A 22,642-nucleotide genomic window follows, 5' to 3' on the forward strand; every position below is an offset into this window, starting at 1 on the left:
CACCCCTCTCTCCTCCAGATATCCGTCGCTGCCATGACAGGCAGAGGTCTCCTCTCGACCGCGGCTCGGCCGGCTGCAGAAGAGGCGGATTGATTCGGGGTCGCGTCTGCGGATGTTATTGAGTCCGCTCTGAGTCCCGTGAACAGCATCCGCGCGAGCGCACCGCGATTCTCACTCAGGGAAAGAGGGGAGAGAGTAAAACAACATGTCCTCTCGGTCTGCATTACCGTCTGGGAACGACAGGAGTACTGGAGACCATGTAAGTGCAACTGCAGCCGACAGCCTCTGTGTTTTGTGTGCATGCAAAGGATGAGCCGTGCATCCCTGCAAACAAATAAAGAAATAGATCTGCTAATGTATATGTGGCCTTTGGCATCCATTCACTGGGTTTGTTCACACAGTGTAGGCGGGGGGGGGGGGGGGGGGTCATTGCTGCTGCTATATGTTCCTCATTGGATGAACGGATATGGGAAAGCAGGTGATATTGGATGGATATTCTTAAGCAGCACAGGCTCTTTTATTTATTTATTTCACCAAAAAAGGGCTAACCTTGAGTGTCTGCGCAGGGAGAGAACCGATGGCGAGCCAAGCAGCCCGGAATGAGTCCATCCGCATACGATAACACTCCGCGGATATGCGCAGAAAGCCTGAAAAACCAGCCGTCACCTCTTATTATAAGGAGAGATAGTGATGTCACATTAGACTCCTTACTGCTGCTGCTTCCTCTGTGTGTGTGTGTGTGTGTGTGTGTGTGTGTGTGTGTGTGTGTGTGTGTGTGTGTGTGTGTGTGTGTGCGCGTGCGTGTGCGTGTGCGCTTGCGTGTATTCCCCAAAAATTGGATGGGTGGAACGTGAGCGCAGAAGGCCACAGTAAATGTATGGAGAATATCTGGGTTTGCTCGCATGAAGCGAAGGGGGATTACTGCGTAAAAGGATGTGCAGTCCGTTGCTGCGCAGCCTACAAAGCGCCCAACCCCAGAGCCGGTGGGTGTCAGACAGCGCCATACATTCAGTACAGTGGAGAACAGTAGCGGCCTCTTATGAAGACAGAGGCAGAGGGGATTTATTCATGTGAGGCAGACGGAATATGACAGAGTCCATCTCTCTATCTCTGAGTCCATCTCTCTATCTGCACACTCCTTACATCAAAATGGGGACATGACTGATTGGCGTTGCATTATGGCATTTCTCTGCTCTAAACACTTCTGGCAAAGACTCCCCCCATCTGTTTGTTAGCAGAGCTCTCAGCACAGAGGGATGGTTAAGCCAGTAGATGTGTGTGTGTGTGTGTGTGTGTGTGTGTGTGTGTGTGTGTGTGTGTGTGTGTGTGTGTGTGAGTTGGATGTGCACAAGCGTGTGAGTTTACACTAAGTGTGAGTGCACGATTGATTACGAACGCAGAGACGTTTCCTTCCACTTTAAAATGGATCTCTGGCCCCTGGTGTCGTCTCTTCCGCAATTAAACGACGGTGACAGATGAGTGAATGGACCGGAGGAGGGAGAGGGGGGGGGGAGGAAGGGGGGGTTGTGTCGCTATAGGTGTGAGGCCCTATAGCAGCCTCGCCGGCATCTTTAGATTTGGAGAGACATGGGTCCAAATTGGCTCAAGGTGGAGCATGAGCACAGGGAAGGAGGGAGTGTCTGGCGGTGAGGCTGCATGGTTGTGTGTGTGTGTGTGTGTGGAGCTGAGAGCAAGATGGGACTGGCCAGGGACCACTGTGCCGGCATCTGCTCCCTCTCTCTCTCTCTCCACCCTTCCATCGGCTGTCTCCTTCGTCTCTGCACTGATATCCTGCTTCCTCCATCTCCTGGCGTCGTCATCGTCGTCATCATTGTCATCATCCTCCCCCCTCTGTACTTTCCCGGTCACATGACAAGGAGCTGCTTCACACTGCGATGCATCCGGCTTCGTTTGTCTAAACGCACGTCGTTGTTGTCCTCCTCCTCCCTCTGTCTTCCGCTCGGCTTCCTCCCTGAGCGTTGTATCCGTGACTCAAGCTTCCCAAGCGGTGTGGTCCAGAGTCCAGGCGGTAACACGCAGCAAGCGGCTAGCAGGGGCTGCGGGCGCTCCAGGGCCACTTCTAGGTTTTCCAGGACGCTCTGTCGTATCGCATGAAGACATCTTCCGGAGGTCAAGTGGCAGACCTCTGAAGGAGAGGATGCTGAAACCCAAAATGGAACACGATGTGTTTCACATGCCGGACAACAGCTGTTAACCCAGAAACCAAAGAGGCATGTATTCACATGCTCGGCTCAGCGGCGCTCCTTTTTTTTAAAAACAAAAACATCTGGTGGAATGGTTCTGGTGACTCCCACAAACTCCCCCATGTCCCCCGGACCTTTATCTTTAAAGCGGTTTAGCTGCTGCCTGAAAACAGCTTGTTGTCTACATATTGTTTGGCGAGCAGAGTTCATAACTGGCTTCATGGGTACAGTTAGTCCTGGAAGGCCGGGTTTCGATATCGTGATGCGTGGTTAGATGACGTCTTCCATTTTGGATGTCGTGATATGGCAGAAGCGTTGTCTTGCAGTTGTTTTTTTACCGAACTGTTCTAGCTGCTCTATTATTCCCCACTTAGACCCTATATCCACATCACTGATGGTTATTTATCAAAACCTCATTGTGTAAAACCTGTAATATCGATATCGAGTCTCCCTTCATGAAGGTTCATGTTTGTGAACATTATGCTGATGTCATGTGTCTACTGGTATTTGATTGTCTCCATGTAGCCCAGCCCTACACAGGCGGTCTGGTGTCGGCACAGTGAGTGACCACCCTGTCGCTCCTCTCTTTCTAACCCCGCCCCCACACTCGTTTCCTTTGTTTTCCAGCATGTGGCGTTGGGGGCCAGCCGCTCCGACAAGGCCACCAGCCAGTCCAGCCGCTCGCTGGGCGCCCGGTGCAGGAACTCCATCGCCTCCTGCTCCGACGAGCAGCCGCACATCGGCAACTACCGCCTGCTCAAGACCATCGGCAAGGGAAACTTTGCCAAGGTCAAGCTGGCCCGCCACATCCTGACGGGCAAGGAGGTGAGACATGGGAGAGAGGGAGGGAGGAGATGGATGATGAGTGCGGGGTGAGGAAAGACGTCATCAGTTGATGTTGATGTTGCTGGTGTCATGAAGATGAGTATTGGGGGACATATCATGTATCTGTACCCACAGCTGGAGAACCTCCTGGTGTACCATAGTCTTCTCACAAGCCAATTAGAGCACACTGTGTTCTTGAGGGCTCTTAAAGAGACAGGAGCTAAAACAGAGAGTTTAAACACAGGTATATTCAGACAGACGGGATGTTTTTTTTAACATTAAAGCAAACATGTTGTAGTAGAAACCCCAAATACAAGTATGAACCTGAGAATGAGAACGATATGTCCCCTTTAAATATGCCTTATTAAGTCAGTCTTATGGATGTAAATGTGACATATATAAAAGCTTCTCCAGTCAACAATGCTCTTTCAGTCAAATATCAAGCTCGTGGATTGATGTAAGGCAAATTATTTCAATCCACAAGATATGATAAGGTACATTTTGTGAAATGTTGTAACTAATTGCTTTATAATGCTTAATAATCCATTTAATAAAGTTTAATCGATCACTTATAAACCATTGAGAACAACCTTTGGGGATTATTTGACGGAGATTACCACTTCTTCTTCATAGGTTATTAAAAATGTGTAACTGCATTATTACCGGAAAATGAAAAGACAAAACACTGGAAATCATTTCCAACCTGGCAACCCAAAATGTGTTATTATAACACTTAAAGCTTTAGTAAGATGATTTATCTGTCAAATAGTTGTAATTTACCCATTGTAAAAGATGGTGCACCAATATATGTTATGAGTATTGTTCAATAGGTAGAGCTTGTAATGACTCAGTAGGAATACATGGAGGCTGCCATAAGGAGAGGCACATTGTAATGGTGGTTTGTTTACTCTTCTCATCAAAATCTTGCTTCACATCTCTTCCAGGTTGCAATAAAAATCATTGACAAAACTCAGTTGAACCCAACCAGCCTACAAAAGGTGAGTTTCCCGCTCTTCATAGCGATGTCCTGTTTATTGAGGAACATGTGCCTCATGTCCTCAGGTGTAGAAGCTGAAACACACACACACACACACACACACACACACACACACAGCATCTCATACGATCGGCCCTCATCGGCAGCAGCCAGGCATGTGGAGGGTTTTCGGTCACATTGATGTAATTCAACGAAATAGCCATCACGCCGTCGGGGACTTGAAGAGGTTCAGGTTTATCCTCAGTCCTCAGCTGTGGGGGGGGGGGGGGGGGGGGGGGCGTAGGACCGGGAGAGCAGCTGATAGACAGAGAGAGAGAGAGAAGGAGGAGGGAGAGAGAGAGAGAGGGCTCGTAGGATGTGATGCTGTTTGGCAGGTGCTAGGGACTGGATGGGAGCGAGAGGAGACCTCTGCTCCGGAGATCATCTCTCCTCTCTCTCTCTGGGGCTAATCACTGCCCTGAGAGGGGGGTGGGGGGTGACTCAACTCGGAAGCCACGGTCACCCAACTCATCCTTTTTGTGTGTGTGTGTGTGTTTGAGTTCTTAATTCGTCTTCCAGTCTGTGATGTTTGAGGTTTGGTGGCCATTCCGTCGTGTCACAATGAAAGGTTTTCGATGGACTGGACTCTGTTTTTTTGTTTCCTTCTTCTTCTTTTTCCTGCTGTGGTCAGCAAATGTGAGTGTTGAGTCTGTACGGTGGACTCCGGAGGTTTGCTGTGCGTGAAGGTCAGAGGCGAGGAAAAAAAAGTGGACACTTTGGTTTCGCCAACCATCAAGGGCAACCGCAGCGTGGTGCGGACGCATGCATGATTCACACACAAGGAGCTGGAGCGCCGGGAGCAGGAGGGCCATGGGAGCAGGAGGGCCATGGGAGCAGGAGGGCCATGGGAGCAGGAGGGCCATGGGAGCAGGAGGGCCATGGGAGCAGGAGGGCCATGGGAGCAGGAGGGCCATGGGAGCAGGAGGGCCATGGGAGCAGGAGGGCCATGGGAGCAGGAGGGCCGGGGCCGGTCGATACCCGGACGTGCCGTGGCTTGACGTGCGAGGGCCCCCTGATCACAGGTTGATCCCGTGCTCGGATATATCTCCAGTTTATCCCAAGAACACATTAATCTGGATCAGGTTGAAAAGTATCTCGCAGTGAGGAAATATTAGCACCATCAATCGACCCATATTTGTCCATAATGCTGCTACATGCACATATGGGCCAGAGCGTCTCCTCCATTTAGCCACAAGTGCGTCCTCTCTGATCTCCTTATACCTTCCTCTTGATTATTTTGATTCTGTTGTCGTTGTTGTAAATAATCCTTTCCTTAATCAGTGCAACGATAGCGGTGACCTTGGGTTGTTTCAGTATGATCAAGGCTTTAGTGCATAAAAGTTCTCTTTTCCCAGAACCAGCCGTTGGCCCTTTGATCGCTGGCTTCCTGTAATCCTGATACTTTGACTCATCATACTTCTGGTGCTTATACCATGTAGCATACCTGCCTAGAATATCAGATGCTCTGCAGGAACTGTAATCCCAATGAGAGAGACAATGGAGAGGAGAGAGTCGGCGATGATAGCGGGGCTTCTTTACATACCCGTGGGCTCGAGAAAATCCTCAGCACCGAACACATGAAAGAGACAATATTAGCATAATCTGGACGGTAATGTATGTAGAGAGAAGAAGGAGAGAGGGAGATGTATTGTATAGAGGAGGGTAAACGAGGGGGAGGAAGAAAGGAAGAGGGAAAATCTACACTCAACATCCGTGAAGAGGAAACAGCAAGTTATTGGAGGAGATCTGTATCCTGTCTGATATCCAAACATGTGTCAGTTAGAAATGATATATCTATTTAATACTTACATTTGAACACAATTTGTTTCCATCTGCTATATTGTTAATTGCAGCCTTTATTGCCACGCAACACGCCTATCCCTCCCTTTGCTGTTTATTTGCGGTCATTAGCGATGACCGGGGTCGAACATGTTGCCGGGGGGATTGTTTATGGTTTTGACGGATCTGACCGCTCAGCTGGGAATAATGGGACGCCTGGATGATGAGACGCTCCTGCACTACGTATCCCAAGATTCCCTCCGAACACAGCTGGGGAAGCTGCCCCGGTCTTAATACCTGGGTCGCTATGGCAACAGTGACGTTGGGGGGGGGGGCGCCGCTTCGAGGAGAAGACTGTCGGAGAGGAATTGAATGAAGGGGGATGGAGGGGGATGGAGGGGAAACAGGAAGGAGGGGTTGAGAAAAGAGGATAGAAAAAGCGTATCGCACCATCTTTTTTGAATTTTTTTTCATTCTCTACCCCGGTTGGTGGAGTTGACGTCGTGGAGGAGAGTCGCCGGTTTTCAGCGATGGCCTTTTTGTTGTAGACATGAAACCAGGAGAGCTGGCTCCAATCTGTCCCCCAGAGGAGGCAAAGCACACCACAGGGAGAAGTGATCGGGTGGAGACGAGAAGTTTTGGCAGCAGATTCATCCCATTTGTTGTTGTTGTTGTTTTTAACGGCGAGGGGGCTTTGTTGGTTGTCGTCGCCCTCGCAAATTCTCATTTGGATGAATATCAGAGACGGTCAATTATAGTGTTATTTTTAGGACAAAAAGTATAAATGTGTGTGCTTATCCTGCCTCCCACTGTCTCTTCGGGGGTCTTTGTTCGATTTCAGCAGCTGAATTGATCGCACATTAGTGTGCTATAAAGAGGATGTGACACACAGCCACAGCACAGGGGCCATTTTATTTTAACGGCCATTTAATCTATGAAGTGATGTATTAAAACAGTTTTGTGGTCATTCCTACGATGCTGTCAGACTCAGGATGGACGGTTTAGAAGAAAGTATCAGAATCAAAAATGTAGGGCATCATCTTTTTTTATTACACACCTTCGTCTTTCTTGTTAAAACCTGGCCCCTACATTACCCACAATGCAACTCGAGCAATTTTTTCCATAAATGCATTGCAGCGGTCCTCCCCAACACCTGGAAACACGCTGTGATGTCTCCCCTATGCTGATACAGTAGCTATGGTGACAATATGCTAATCTTCCTCCACAAATTATTCTGCAGCTGCTCAAAAGGCCAAATTTTGCATTCAGAAAACAAAATAATTTTTTTTATACAATTTAAGCCCAACAAATGTTTTTCATGCACTGATCAATTTAGCAATTTTGGGCTATTTAGCTTCCATGTCTTCTATATGGCAAATAGTGAGAAAACATCCTAAATACACATATAGGTGTTTTTTTTAACTACTTTGTCTATTAGCGACTGTAGAATTCTCCTAAATTCACCAAAAGCTACCATTAGAAAATGACACCTTTACATGTCTAAACATACAATTTCTAAAAAGTTGTAATTCAAATGAATTGCCTTAATTCAAGTTATGCACTGGGGAAGTTTCTAGTGGTCACACTGTGACCCGGCTCACCCGGGTGTCCAGTCTGTCCACTGACAGTGAAGGGAATGGACTCGCAGGATTCACAAGACATTAGTGTCAGCTGCACCGGCCAGGTGAGCCTCTGCACCTCTGACTAGTCCGACTCCCTGTTGGTCCTGAATCTCATCCACTTATTCCAGAGGGATTGGTTTTTGACCTTAAACGTTATCAGACGTTATCTCACATTCGTATGTTTACAAGAAGAACAAACATAAGGAATCATCACGAGTGTTTTTCAGCTGTTGAAATGAACCACCGTCCTAAAATGAGAAAAATTAAAATATGCTTATTTTTACTCGTCAGCCTGACCTGGTGTCTGCAACACTAGGTCTATCCATGTCTGACATCACCAAGGCATTAAAACTCTGTTTTCTTCTTCCCAGCTCTTTCGGGAGGTACGAATAATGAAAGGCTTAAATCACCCAAACATAGGTAAGGCACATACATGCATCTCAATGTGTTTGTGTGTCTGAGTGCTGCGACCATGCGTGTGTGTGTGTGTGTGTGTGTGTGTTCTTTTGCGTCCATGTGTGTGTGTGTGCACAGACAGAAGTGTCATGCTTTGAGTGAGGTTCCGAGCGTTCGCTGACCGAACCGTAGCGAGCGACATTTCATGCCTCATACCGAGGTCATACTGAGGTTGGATTGCGTAAAGCTGAAATGCCATATGGATAAAAAATAAATAAAACGCAGCATTACGGCGGGGTCATTGGTATTAAGACAGACAGGCTGCGCTGTTATTTATGACAGGAGCAGGATTTGTTGATATCTATTTGATTTTAATCTGCTTCTGTTTTGGGCCACAGTGCAGCTGTTCGAGGTGATCGAGACGGATAAGACCCTTTACCTAATCATGGAGTACGCCAGTGGAGGTGGGTACATCGCGCCGGCACGTCCGGGAAATACTATGTGTGCAAAGGATGCTGAAGGTCACAGGTTTGGTGGAAGTACGGCTTCACTGGGAATTCTCAAATACAGTTTGCAAGAACAGTTTCGACACATTGGGAAATACATTGGGAGTTAGATGAGAAGAATAATGTCCGTGTGCAAAATACACCGGCTAGCTGTTTCCCCCTGTTTCCAGTCTTTATGCTAAGCTAAGCTAACGGTCCGCTGGCTGTGGTCTTATATATACGGTACAGACAAGAGAGAGCATGTTCGTCAAAAACGTGGTAGTATTTCTTAGTTATCCTCTGCAGTTGAGGGGAAGTATAAAATATTAGAGCTTGCACTTTTAATAATGATAAATACTGTTGACGCCAAAATGTGACCTTCAGTTTCTGTGAGTTTTATGTTTGATTTTTTATTTAAACAAGTGAAAATCAAGTGAAATGTTTTACCATTGTTTAGTGTATTTTCCCACTGTTTTGCCAGAAAATGTAGTGTTGAATTAGTTTTTTGAGCGATATGCGACAATGCATTAATAACCAAATTACTAGTTTATTTTACTTTCTTTTACTCTTTACCCATCCAAACTCATGATGCTCCGGCACACTGAGATAGCGCGACCATGCAGTCACCATAAGTCCATGACTGTGGACTCCCACCTAATAGGGGCTGTACGGTTCTATATCCAAATGTAATAGAGTATGGAACCGCAACATAAATTACTGAGCAGCCGCCATGCAGTAATGGTGCTGCTGGTAAAACTGACTTTAGACACAGTTTCAGGGGCGATGGCAGCACATTGCATCCAATGCCGCTCTCCTTTTTCCCCTTCTTTTTGCTTCCATTAGTCTCTTTTATGGTTCTATTTGTGTCGGTTTCTTGTCACCAATCCTGTTTTTCTGTGTTCTGGCCCAAACCGTATCGTTTGCTCACTGTGACCTTGGAGGATGTCACAGACTCAGTTTCAAATGTGGCTTTCTGTCAAGCCCAAAGTGCTTTAAGTTGAGGATAAAAAAGACCATAAGGATGTATTAGGGAGTTGTAGTGGTGCCTGAATGGCTAACATGAACTATCTATCTTCATAAACAGTATATTCAGGTATGCATAATATGACATCCAACAGTTCTCTCTGTTAATCCAAATCCTCTCAAACACAGTGGTAGTTCAACAACATCTAAGGGATGATGCTGGATGGGTGGGGTCAGAAAAGGACTGGCGGTGTGTAGGGGAGGGCCTTTCATCATTTTATTTAGGGGTGGGAAACACCAGGGGGCCATGATACCAAACTATCACGATGTGATATTATTCCTATTTTGCGATATTGCTTTATTGCAATATATTGCGATTTATTAATTTTTTTCATTTGCAAATTGTGCAGTTTATCAACATCTTTTTTTATCTTATAAGGTATAGTTTTCACTTGGTTAATCTCACTTAAGTCCATTTCTAAAAGGCCTATAACCAATTAACTCAAATATTAATCAACCGTTTCCTTTTACTTTTTATTTAAGTCATCTGTAGCAGGGATTTGCATAAAAACACACAATTACAATGAGGGGGAAAAAGCTTGTATTTTTTATTTTAATAGGATAAGATGATGACATAATGACATTTTAGAGAGACATGGATGTAAACTGCAACATGATTGGTTGGCAGGGGCATACAGCCAGGAGGCGATAATTCTAGTTTATGAAGTGACCTATAAGATGCAACCTCACCCACCCCACCTCAGTCAGTTACAGTCCATTCTTCTTTTTCTTCTTCACTCAGAAAAAGCTTTTCCGTTATTAAGGAGTTGTATTTCTACCTCATATTTCCTGTGATGAGTGAAATCTTACGTGGCAGCAATGGAAAAAAATCAATCTAAATGTAAAGCCGGTGTCAAACAATACACTGTATGTTCTGTTTAACAGTCGTGCATACGCCTTAGAAATAGAATAGACATTCCCATTCAAATCATCAAAGCAGGATGGCACCTTAACTTTAGCCTTATTAGCCGTTAGCCATGTTAGCCGTTAGCCATATTAGCCGTTAGCCATATTAGCTGCATAGCCCCTGAGTGTATTGGATTGAGCAAAGGTGCATTGTATCGCTTCTGAATTCAACTTGTTCATGTTTAAGAGGAAGATTGTGTTATTTACTTCATCCAAAGCCACTTTAATGTAACAAGATGTAACATGTGAATTTGATTTTTTCATTTAGCTTGTGGGTGGATTTTGTTAAATTGTGTTACCCTAGCAAGGCTAGCCGTTTCTCCGTGTTTTCCTGTCTTTAGACGCTAAAATAAGCCAAGATAAGACAAGCTTCACATTGATGAGAATGCGATCGCTCTTCTCTGTGATCGTCTTCTGTACGTGAATAAGCGTTTTTCCCAAAATGTCAAACTCTTCTTCTAAGTCTGTGTCATTCTGTGTTTTCCCGTGGCCACGAGACAAATTTCTCCTCGCGGACAATAAAGTCGACACCTTGACAGCACTTGCACCTTTATAAATATTAATAAGTGAATTTATGTGATTGGAATTGATTGCGTGCATCAGCAATATTTAATCAAATAGCGATAATGCTCCTGGCTTCATGAGCTGACTGATCTGTCCCCGCTGCTCACAGGTGAAGTGTTTGACTACCTCGTGTCTCATGGGAGGATGAAGGAGGTTGAAGCCAGAGCCAAATTCCGACAGGTAGGAATACATTGCCTCTCGGATGCCCGCGTTGTCCCGACCCTCACGTTCAGCCGTCAGCACTTCAGCTTTGTCTGTCTCCTCGTGTTCACAGATTGTCTCCGCTGTCCACTACTGCCACACCAAGAACATTGTCCACAGAGATTTGAAGGTGAGAGGCTCTGAAGATGTTTTTTTGGGGGGGGGGGCTGCTGGTGGATTAGGGCTTGTCCAAGGCTGGGGGCATTTCTTCCACTGACAGATTACACTCAACAGAAAATTATAATCTGGGACTAGTCTTAATCTGTGTCTGTGAAAAGGGTCCTTTAGCATGTTAATCGCACGGTGAGTTGCTGGTGAGTGGAGCAGCTGGGAAGGGTAGGAGGCAGCTAGGGCCTGTTCTCATAGATTATTACAGCCCCAAACACACGCAGTGACATATAAACTGTGTGAGTCATGTACAGTATCCATGTTGTTGGACAACGCAGGCTCCGCCTTCACCATCAGTCTCTCAATTGCTCTTTTTTCTCTTCATCACAACTCCTGTTGTTGTGTCCGCCTCCTTTCTCATTCCTCTCCCTCCTGCTGTCCATCCCTGCCGCCGCCTCCTCCTCCTCCTTTTTCAACATCAATATATGTGCGACTCAGGCGGAGAACCTTCTGCTGGACGCCGACGCCAACATCAAGATCGCCGACTTTGGCTTCAGCAACGAGTTCACTCTGGGCAACAAGCTGGACACGTTCTGCGGCTCGCCGCCCTACGCCGCCCCCGAGCTTTTCCAAGGCAAGAAGTATGACGGGCCCGAGGTGGACGTCTGGAGTCTGGGAGTCATCCTCTACACGCTGGTCAGCGGCTCGCTGCCCTTTGACGGGCAGAACCTGAAGGCAAGTGGATGGGAGGGAGGTTGAAAACAGCCACCTGATTGTATCTCCTGTGTGTGTGTGTGTGTGTGTGTGTGTGTGTGTGTGTGTGTGTGTGTTAGCGCTGCCGCCTATTAGTCGACTATAGTCGGTTCTATACTCGAATATTATAGATTATAGGTTTCTTTAGTGCGATAGTCGTATTTCATGCTTTTTTCTTTCTGATTTATTTCCTAGAAAAAGATGAGCACGTCTCTGGTAAACAAAAGCTTTAAATGGCGCTTCCATGTGATTCTTTGTGGAGATACTCTGATACGACTGATCTGTCAATTAAATCGACTAATCGTCTAGTTGAGAAAATCATTAGTCAACGAAGAACTTCCTTGGTCGAGGACAGCCCTAGTGTGTGTGCGTATCTAATCTCATATTACTGGACCCATCAGCTTAACATTTTAAGGTCGGGGGCCTCAAGTGATCAACAACTGCTTCAGTAGCAAAAGGCATTTCTGTGGGACAACTGTGGTTCAGTGGTAGAGCAGGGTCGTCCTTCAGTCAGATGATCGGCGGTTCGATCCCCGGCTCTGCTAGTCCATCTCTGTGTCCTTGGGTAAGACACGTAACCCCAAGTTGCTCCAAAAGCTGTGTCTACGGTGTATGAATGTTAGCTAGATCCTGATGGCAGGTGCCACCTTGCATTGTAGCCCCTCCCATCAGTGTATGAATGGGTGAATGATGACAAGTAGGGTTAAAGTGCTTTGAGTGTACAGTCCATTTACCATGTCACGGGCCTTTATCGTGGCTCAAAAACTGACATCCATGGAGAAGTTTGAGCATCTGCAGGTTAATCCCATAGGTGATATGTTGTGATCCGCTAAAGTACAAGATGAATAAATCCCCTGTCTTTATCTCCGCCGCCATCTTGACTGTAAGAGCCTGGAAGGAGAGTGTGCGAGGGGAGAGAGGGACACACCTGGTGGAGGTCTGCACGCTACTGAATGCACCTTTCTAGACTTGGGTCGTGTTATGAGTTCAGTTTACAGTAACAGTGGCTGATAGGCTGGGATAGAACATCCCCAAAGAGGTGGTTCGATATAGTCTGAATCAAACGTGTGGGAAGTGTAGACGTGGCATTCTGATTTAAAATGTGGGCCAGGACCTTCGTCTTCCTTCTCCTTCTCGAATGATTAAAAAGATGGAGTTCATAGTGGTTGCTTCATGGTGTTCACTGACTTGGCAACCTCACAATGAACCGTTCACAAAAGTTCAAGATAAATAAACCAAGTAAAAAAATAAATATAACCTGATTAGTAGAGAAGATTATTTCTTAGTGTTTAAAACATATATTTCTCCTCATCAATTTTCCATATGGTAATATTTTATGAGTATAGAATAAATTATTTAGACTATTATTGAACATTTAATCTCTACTCATGTCACCCCGGTGATGATTTGTAGTGTGAAAGCATTGTTCTCGGTCTTTATCTGCTGTAATGTTATTGTGTAATAGAACCCTGCTGCTAAAAACAAACCCTAAAAAAATGGGATTTTTATCCAAAATCCAGCAGATGGCAATGGATGGCCCCCTAGAGCTCCACCAGCGGACGAAGACAAATATGTATTTAACCCGTCTCATATCTGACCGCACCCCGGCGCACTGCCTGCAGTGAGGGACCTGTGGACTTTTATGCAACAGACACATCTGACTGGTGTTATGGGAGGAAGTGTTTTAGATACAGTATGTTGTAATTTAAAAGTTCAACATAAACGTGGTATTTATGAGTGGGGGAGTCAGAGTGTGCTGTGATGCAATGTGCTGTCACTGTCATATTGCCCAATACAAAAGTAGCTTTTTCTTACCATATTTGTGTGAAGGAAGAAGGCATCTGTGCATCTGGTTCATCGATTGTATTTAAGAACGTCATCCATTGGTTTGCTGGCTGCCGTTTTGAAGCCTTGAGTCACCATCTTGGATTGCGGCCGTTGCCAAGTTGTTGTTTTTGAAGAAGTGCTGTAGATACTCCTCCATAGGGAATAAATCAAGAGAGAAGTAGAGTCATCTTCTCATAGACTTCTATACAATCTGACATATTTTTGCAACCACAGGAGTCGCCCACTGCTGGTCAGTTGAGAGGTTGCACGTTTTAAGACACTTCGGAAATGGAGGTTGCCGCCTGGAATTTGAAGAGCTGTATGTCTAACATGTGATGCATCTGGCCAACAGGAGCTGAGGGAGCGCGTGCTGAGGGGAAAGTACCGCGTGCCCTTCTACATGTCCACAGACTGCGAGGGGATCCTTCGCCGATTCCTGGTGCTCAACCCCACCAAACGCTGCACCCTAGACGTGAGTACACACCTGCACAGGAGGCGCTACTCAGCACCGCGGGAGATTCAAACGCAACTGAAGCTTTTTCTGTTTCTACAGCAAGTCATGAAGGACAAGTGGATAAATTCAGGGTACGATGCGGATGACTTGAAGCCCCACATAGAACCTGTGGAGGACTTCAGCGATGCGGCTCGCATAGGTGAGTCAGCTGGGCCGCTGTTACTGCTAAGAGGCCATTACACACCTGGTCCACGTAGTCCAGATGCAAGATGTTTTCTCCCACTGTCTCTTCTCTGGCCTGACACATGTGTGGGTTGTGTCCCTCAGAGGTGATGGTGGGGATGGGCTTCACTTCAGAGGAAATCAAGGACTCTCTGCTCAATCAGAAATACAATGAAGTCACCGCCACCTACTTACTACTGGGCCGCAAAGGCGATGTGAGTTATATGGATCTGCTTTGATAAAATACATACTAATTTGCCAAATATGAATCAGAATATCTGGAGTCTATCTCCACTCTTTCTTGCTCTGCCGTCAGCTTTGTTCTACTGTGTTAGCTGCTTGAAAGAACGTGTTGGAAATAAAGCTAGGAAAGAGAACAAGGAATATCTGGTATCAAACTAGAACATCCCTGTGTGTTATAGGAGGCCAGTGAGGCTCGGACAGCTAGCAGCCTGTCCCTGGCGAGGGTACGGCCCAGCCCCATCACCAATGGGACCAACAAGCACTCCTCAGCCACCGGCTCCTCTTCATCCTCCACCTCCTCCTCGCATAGCAAGACCCAGCGCAGTGCCTCCACCTACCACAGGCAGCGACGACACAGCGACTTCTGTGAGTCTCTTCTCTAACTTCTCCGACCTTTTTTATAAAGGTTCTACCCAGAAGCCCCTATGAGAGGTTCTTCAGAGAACCCTTCTATGGTGTAATGGGTCCACCCAGAGTGCTAACCAGAACCCATCCAAGGGGTGCTGCTGCAGAGGGCTTTCCTATTCTAAAGATCCTAGGGGTGCTAATGAGAACCCTATTATATTCCAAGGGTTACATCTATAACACACATAGGGGTTGTTACCGAGAACCATTTTATTTGCCACGGGTTTCATCTAGAACCCACCCAGGAGGTGCTACAGAGAACCCGTTTGGAACCCTTTTTCTAAGACTGCAAGGCTGTGACTGGCTGTACAGAGGGGATATATCTCAACCAACCCACTCGAGTGTATATGCAGAATATTCCTTATACGAGTCTCTATGTGTCTGTGCTCTGCTGTCCTCCACAACAAAGGCGGGCCCTCCATGCCCGTCATGCACCCCAAACGGAGCCCCACTAGCACGGGCGAGCGCGAGCTGCGGGAGGGACGAATGCCTTCCCGTAAGGCCAGTTGCAGCGTGATGGGGAGCCACAGCCTCCCCCCCTCCAGCCCAATGGTCAGCAGTGCCAACAACCCCAACAAGTCTGAGATCCCAGACCGCCGCAAAGACATGACCGCCACCACGGTGAGTGACAGAGAGAAGGAAAATGTATGATTCAGAAATCATCAAAAAAAGGCAGCGCTTCTAATTTTTCGATCTTGGCCCATAAATCATCATATTATGACTTTTTCTTTTGTACTTTTTTAAAATGCAGAGCTGAAGTTAGCCTTCAGATTTTTGTCTCTATGCGTTCTAATTTTTTTTTTTATCACTGACACTTTATTTCCACCTGGATCTCCTCCCATTGCGTGCACAACCTCCATTTTGAAATAACGCAACATGACTCAGTGGGCGGTGACAAAATCATGAAATTCAAACTCACATGTTGCCATTGTTAAAACCTCCAGCTTTATTTACTGTTCATTTCATGAACAGTGTTTAGTTATTTTGCATGTTTTGGGAGCAGCTTAAATCATAGATAGACATGAGGCGTATACCTGAGTAGAAAACACACTTTAACAAAGAAAATGACAATTTTGTGTGTGTACTGAATGTGATGCTGTCACAGTGTGTTGTGGAATTGGTTCCACTGAATATCAAAGGGACTTAATATTCTGCCTCTTACCTTTTTCTCCTCTCTGCAGAATAACATCCCTGGAAGCGCCATGACACGCAGGAACACATATGTCTGCACTGACCGCTCGGGCGCTGACAGACACTCTCTTCTGCAGAACGGCAAAGACAACAGGTACACTTATGTGTGTGGGAGGTTTGAATATTTGTCTGAACAGATCTTAAATAGGCAGATTAAAGTGACATCATCGCATGGACCCGTGAAGCAATAACATAGCCTGACATCAAATATTGACTTAAAAAGGTAGCACCTTCAGTGGTTCTGTTGTGAGGAGGCTGGATGAAAATATATAGAACTTGAAAATAGAACTTTCCAGAACGTTTTGTGTCTTGGACGCTTGCCAACACTGCAGTTCTACTAACATCTTCAAAAATCTGAGAAAAAAAAAACATATTTCTTCCATCACACAGCTGTAGAAGCTGAAAAAAGACTAGAAGCTAACATAGTGTAAAGGCAATGGTGTACAGAGGTAAACCAAATTTGGAGAGTCCAAAAGAAATCCATGAAAAACTGTTCGGCTTTTTATTTAACGGGTTTTTATCCGATTCAATTGTGAATTGTAGGCATAAGTAAAAGTATGGGAATGGGGAGTTTATCTAAACAAGGTGTATACGTTTCAGGAAACCACACAATGGTAGAAAACAAAGCCGGGGCTATCTTAACACACAAGCATTCCCTTGTCTACTCCGCAGCTCCCTGGGCCACCGCCTGCCGCAAGCGTCTCCCTCCACGCTCAGCATCTCTGGCGCCGGAGCGGCCGCCTCCTCCTCGTCCTCGGACCGGTGCCGCCTGACCCGAGGCTCCACCATCCGCAGCACCTTTCACGGCGGGCAGCTGAGGGACCGCGGGCCCCCGGTCTACTCAGCCCCGCCCACTTCCCCCACCTTGTCCCACCATGACGCCAGCCCGCTGCCCCACGCCCGCACCAGGGCAACCTCCAACCTCTTCTCCAAGCTGACCTCCAAACTCACTCGCAGGTAGATGCATGTCGCGTGTCACGTACCACAAGATGGACGCCACGCTCAGAGTTTGTGCACTAGATATGAAGCTACAACCAGGACTGTTAGCGTAGCTTAGCATAAAGACTTCTTTGTGCCATACTAAGCTAATAGTTGGCTCTAGCTTCATATTTACAGTACAGACATTCGTGGTATCGATCTTCTTATTTTTTCCAAAATGTCTACTAACTATTGAGTTGTTTCTGCAAACTATTCAGAGCTGCAGATGTCATAAGTTTAACTATTAATGTTTTGGTTTGAATTAAAAGGGTTTTTATTTCATACACAAGCTACTAATTTCCCTATTCACTATTGCAGGCAATACATCTTTTTACGCCTTGAACCCATAGAGGGGAACTACATGTCGCTGTTGTCATCAGTTGCCACAACTCTTCCTACCTCACTCCACTCCACTGGCTTCTATCTTATTAGTGCGTCCCGATTGTTGTTGTATGGGCATTTCGGCAAAACATTTTTAGATACCAGTATTGGAAACGCCTCCGATACAATTTAAAATTCTGGATCGGGTATTGGAGAGTGAGACCGATCTGATGTCACGTTGTCTTATCATTTATTAGCTCATTAACGCTACACACAAACAACAACAGCACCTGTCACTCGCTACCCGATACCGACCGTGTGCAATCTAGTGCTACACTCTTGTTTAGCCTATTCTTTTCCTGATAAAGCTACATTGTGATAAACGAATCTGTGTTATAATCAACGCTAATCAGCGCTAGCTGTTAGCAGCCGGTGGGCAGCACGGCCCTGCTTGGCTTGATAGTAGAGCTAACAGCTAACATAACGAGCTAACATAACAAGCTTCCGTTGAGTTTCATGTGTGTGCGTTCAGGTCCCATTCATGAAGAAATATAGTCAGGCGAATGCCATCATGATGTGGTCAAATATATTTAAATATAAATATAATCTTGTAGCGTTTGGTGAAAAACTAGAATAAATCCAGTTGTTTGAAGGGGATTTTTTGACCTTTTTGAGAATTCTGACCTTCCAACACCATTAAAACTTCTCATGCCAAGATTAGTTTTTTAATCAAATAACATGTATAGATAAAGATGTCATGAGGTATCAAATGTAAAATATGTCTTCAGAAGCCCATATATCACAAACCAAGAACATCAAACCTACGATATGAAATCCTGTTGTTCTGCCTTTAAGCCTGAGCACAGCGCTGGATATGGATCCTCGCTTATCTGAGCATTGTATTCACCCCGGCCTTTTGGAAAGCCCTTCTGTGGCCCTGGATTATCCTCCGCTCCCCTCTCCCTCCCAGTCGTCATAATCACACATGTCTAATCTTATCAAACCTCAGCTTTATCCCCACCAATCGGCTCGTGCGCTGCGCTCTTCTTCCACCACTTGCTCTCCTGTGATTCAATTATATTCTCTCTTATTCCCCTGAACCCACCCCCTGCTCCTCCCTCTTTTTCTCCATCTTTATCTTGTTGTGCTTTCCCCCCACTGTCATGGCATCAGGGTCAACCTTGACCCGTCCAAGCGCCAGGGCTCAAACAAATCAGTCTCGGGTTGTACTCTGCCACAAGGATCAAAAACAGTTAGTAAGTTCCCTTGTCTCTGGCTTCTCTCTTGTCTGCCTGTGCTGCCTGACTTCTTCATACCTCTATCTATGAATTCTTGCTTGTCTGCATGCCTTTGTTAATCATCTTCATATTGTCATGGTCCCACACACTTGGTTCCAAGCATGGTTGCAGTCAAGGAAGATTCATTTGATTCTTGTCTCTTAACTTTCAGTTGTTATCCGTGTCATTGTCAGCACAGGCTGGCTTTAACAAGTCTTGTGTGACCCTGGGTGTATTTGTACCCTTAGAAATTGTGTTTTATGTTTTCATTTAGTATTTGTGGTTGATGGGTCGACAGTCATTACATGTTACTCCATGTGTTGTTTGCAAGAATGGATGGGAATGCGTAGTGCCATGAACAGAGCTGACTGAGAGTCAAAGGACTGCATTTATACCTGCATGCTTTGAAACTTGTGAGATAACGGAAACGTGCATTCCAGTCAGGTGAGGACACACACATGCTTGTTGTTGCTTCCTTGGTCTCACCGTATGATACCCAGCAGGGCTGCACAATTAATCCAATATCAATCGCGATCATCCGGATTTTCGGGCTTCCGCAATTAAATCAACATGGCTTTTTCTGCATATCGAACTAGCCAGCCACCAGGAGGGCGATCCAGATGTTTTGGCTGCTCGCCCATGAGATGCTTTATGGCAAAGATGACACGTTACAAGCTCCACCAATGGTGTGAAATGGTACACACTTCCTGTCGCGTTTGACTCTCCCCTTCACCTTGTTTGGAACATCGTGTGGATGGATAAAAGCAGATTGGGTTATATGTGCATAATGCAATATATGTTTTTTTCTGCTAACACTAGTTCTTTACAAAGCTAACCGCTATATTTAGCATTAAGAACATGAGTGTGTGTGTCCCATCGGAGGTGACAGACTCAGGACCTGCCGCTCACGAGGCCTCTAGCAGTAGCCTGTGTAAAAGTGAACTGAAAGAGTAGAAGAGTAATATTATGCATAAAATGTGTATATTTCTTGTTTTAGAGAGCAGACGGGCAAAACGTAAATGCACTGAATTGCGGCAAATATTTGCACAATAGCAAGAATGTTGCGCAACATGGAAGTGAAAGCAACGCTCTGTTTACTTAAATGTCAAATTGAATAATCGTGATGATTAACCGTGACAATATTATATATTATTTTAATATTGATAAAATATAATCGTGATTATCATTTGGGCCTTAATGGTGCAGCCCTAAGATCCACTACTGACTGCCATCCCATGTGAGAGCTGCTGCTCAGAGGGACCACCTCTCACTCTGCCTGTTTGTCCCACAGGGTCACAAATGAATCTGAGGGAATCAGGAGATTTGCGGTCACAAGGTGAGCGCTCTTGTTCTTAGAAGATAGATGTTTTATATTCTTTACGAGACTAGTAGAAAGAAAACCAATGTCTAAACATGTGTCTGACGTCCTCCCTAGTTGCCATCTACCTTGGTATCAAAAAGCGTCCGAGCCCCGGGCCGTCGGACGTGGCTGGGATCTGAGAGGCGGTGTGCGGCGGGACCCTGCGGAGGTGGTTCTGGCCCTGCGGGAGGCGGCGCTCGGGTGTGGCTGCCAGGTCCACCATGCCGGCCCCTTTCTGCTCTCCTGCACCCACGGCGTGGCGGGGGGCCGCGTGGCTTTCGAGGCCGAGGTGTGCCACCTTTCCACGGGCACCTCCGAGACTTCTAACGGGGTGCGCTACACGCGACTCTGGGGGACGCCGCTTGCTTTTCGGGACATTGCCACCCAAATCTCCAAGGACCTTGAACTCTGAACTGAGGGGCGCGTTTGTGTACGAGTGCTTGTTGTTGTGTGAGCGAGTGTTGGATGTGTGCGCGCAAAAGGGAGGTGGGGGTGGGAATAGTTGAAGAAAAAAATAGCAGAGAAGGGACGAGGGGCTGGACCCGAGAGAAAAGACTACTCCTTCTGTCTCTTTCATGACAACCCCCACACCCCACCCCCACCCACCCCAAACACACACACACACACACACACACACATTCACGCACACCTGACCCGTAAAGACACACAAACTGAGGCACCCCACCCAGCTCAGCCAACTTCTCCACTGAGCAACTGCACCCACTGGACCTGGATCAGACGGAATCTAGTTGAATATTTTTTATCGCTACTCTAGCCATACTGACTTTATTTTGTTATTTATTGCTCTGATCACTTTCACCACAACAGAAAAAAAAACATCCTCTCTTGTGTACCGGACGTCATTAATCAGCCAGTCCTTTTTTTTAATTTGTATTATTCTTTTTATATGTCACTTTTTACGTACACCATATTTCCACCTCCCATCCCCTCCCCCCTTACCGATGATTATCTGCTGACTTTCCGTCACCTGGGGGACAATAACATGCACAAACGTGGATTACGGTCCGACTCAATGGTCAGGCCGGCAGCCACAGAGGGTTGCTCTGATTCGTGTACATACGGCAGTGACGACCGCACTGGATTAAGGTCAGCGGGGCTGACAGGCCTGTGAAGCAGCCAATCAGAGGCCGGCCCTGGAACACAAAAAGCCGGCGACATCTTCCGCTTCTCGAACCGAGTTGTCGCCTCTCTCAATCACATTAGTTTCAGAATTAAAACATGTAGATAATGTTTATTGAGAAACCATCTCCCGTTGTTGGCACTATTGTTATGCGTACAAGAAAAAAATGTTGGTGCAGTAACGCCACGCTCCGTTTTAGATTTTTTTTTGCCACGGAATTAAATCAACACAGCTGATTTGGTCAAATATTAGCGAGTTATATAACTTTCATACCATTGTTGTCATGACAACTGCCTCCATAAAAGAATGAGAGACCTGCGAAGACCACACGCACACACGCTGCTCTCTGGTTGGCTGGATTCATCGTTTGTCAGCGCTGGTCATTGTCAGTACAAAGTTCAAAGCATTTGGATTTTCCCAACCTCCCTCCCCGTTTCATCCCTTTACCTTTTCTTCAAAAAGCATCGCACCGCAGATGCGACAAAGCAGAGACACACACGTGAGAGTACCTCTCAAACTAGAAGGCCTCAACCGTTTGGTTAGGCGATTTCAGGTGGCGCAAGAGCAGCCGACGTGGTTTGTCGTGCAAACCTTTGCTCCCGTGAAATCTCGCAGTCGTCCCGCCGCAAAATAACAGCGGCGCTCTGGTTTCTTTCCCCGGTGCAGTGCAGTTCTTTGGGTTCTCTTCTGTGCCATGTGCCGCCATCGCAGTACGTCGATGGGAAAGCACCAAAAGCGGATCAGGCCGAGCAGCGAAAAACCTCTCAGTGACACACTCACCTTCACACGCACCTCTGAGCGTGCACCCCTCTCCCGTTTTGGGGGGTCCGGTCTATGAACTGGCCCGTCCGTTGTCGGTGACTTTGTGGGCTGCGGGGATCAGGGGGGGGGCGGTGTTCCGAATCCGGAAAGGCACGACGAAGGCAGTGTGCACAGTGTTTTCTTCTTGTTAGTCCAGTTGCCTTTAATGCGAAACAACCCCCGGCGCCTTCATACAGTGCATATTTAATGTAAAAAAAAGAACAAAAGAAAAAAAGAGAGACAGAAAAAAAACGAGAAAGCTTTCTATTCTCCCTCCCTGTTTTTAGTGAATAACGTACTGTGATATTTACGTAGGCTACAGAGATCATGTTGTTTGGCTGCTGATTTACTGTTAATACTATCTCTCAGTTGTGGCTTTGCTCATGGTGACCCCAAAACGCCCCACCCCCATTTCCTTCCCCACCCATCATAAACTCCCCTCCCCCAACTCCCTACATTTAACAGGGACGCCGACCGTGACCCCTGTCCACCACCTGCGCACGTACGACCGCCTCTTTTC

The 22,642-nt window shown here is 46.4% G+C and overlaps 1 protein-coding gene across 1 annotated transcript; it reads left to right on the forward strand.

Moving 5' to 3' along the window:
• Positions 1-205: 205 nt before the first annotated feature.
• mark4a (MAP/microtubule affinity-regulating kinase 4a) lies at positions 206-20,592 on the forward strand (the record flags this gene model as incomplete). The annotated part of the gene is made up of 18 exons (XM_079214218.1): positions 206-259; positions 2,832-3,029; positions 3,974-4,027; positions 7,838-7,886; positions 8,261-8,326; positions 10,950-11,020; positions 11,115-11,171; positions 11,648-11,884; positions 14,082-14,201; positions 14,283-14,382; positions 14,511-14,620; positions 14,828-15,014; positions 15,463-15,674; positions 16,235-16,338; positions 16,917-17,201; positions 18,717-18,803; positions 20,112-20,156; positions 20,256-20,592. 18 exons carry the CDS (start codon positions 206-208, stop codon positions 20,590-20,592), a joined length of 2,373 nt encoding a protein of 790 aa, XP_079070344.1.
• Between the last annotated feature and the right edge of the window lie 2,050 nt (positions 20,593-22,642).

The sequence above is a fragment of the Taurulus bubalis genome (genome assembly GCF_910589615.1).
Source record: "Taurulus bubalis genome assembly, chromosome: 2".
In the NCBI taxonomy this organism is placed as follows: Eukaryota; Metazoa; Chordata; class Actinopteri; order Perciformes; family Cottidae; genus Taurulus; species Taurulus bubalis.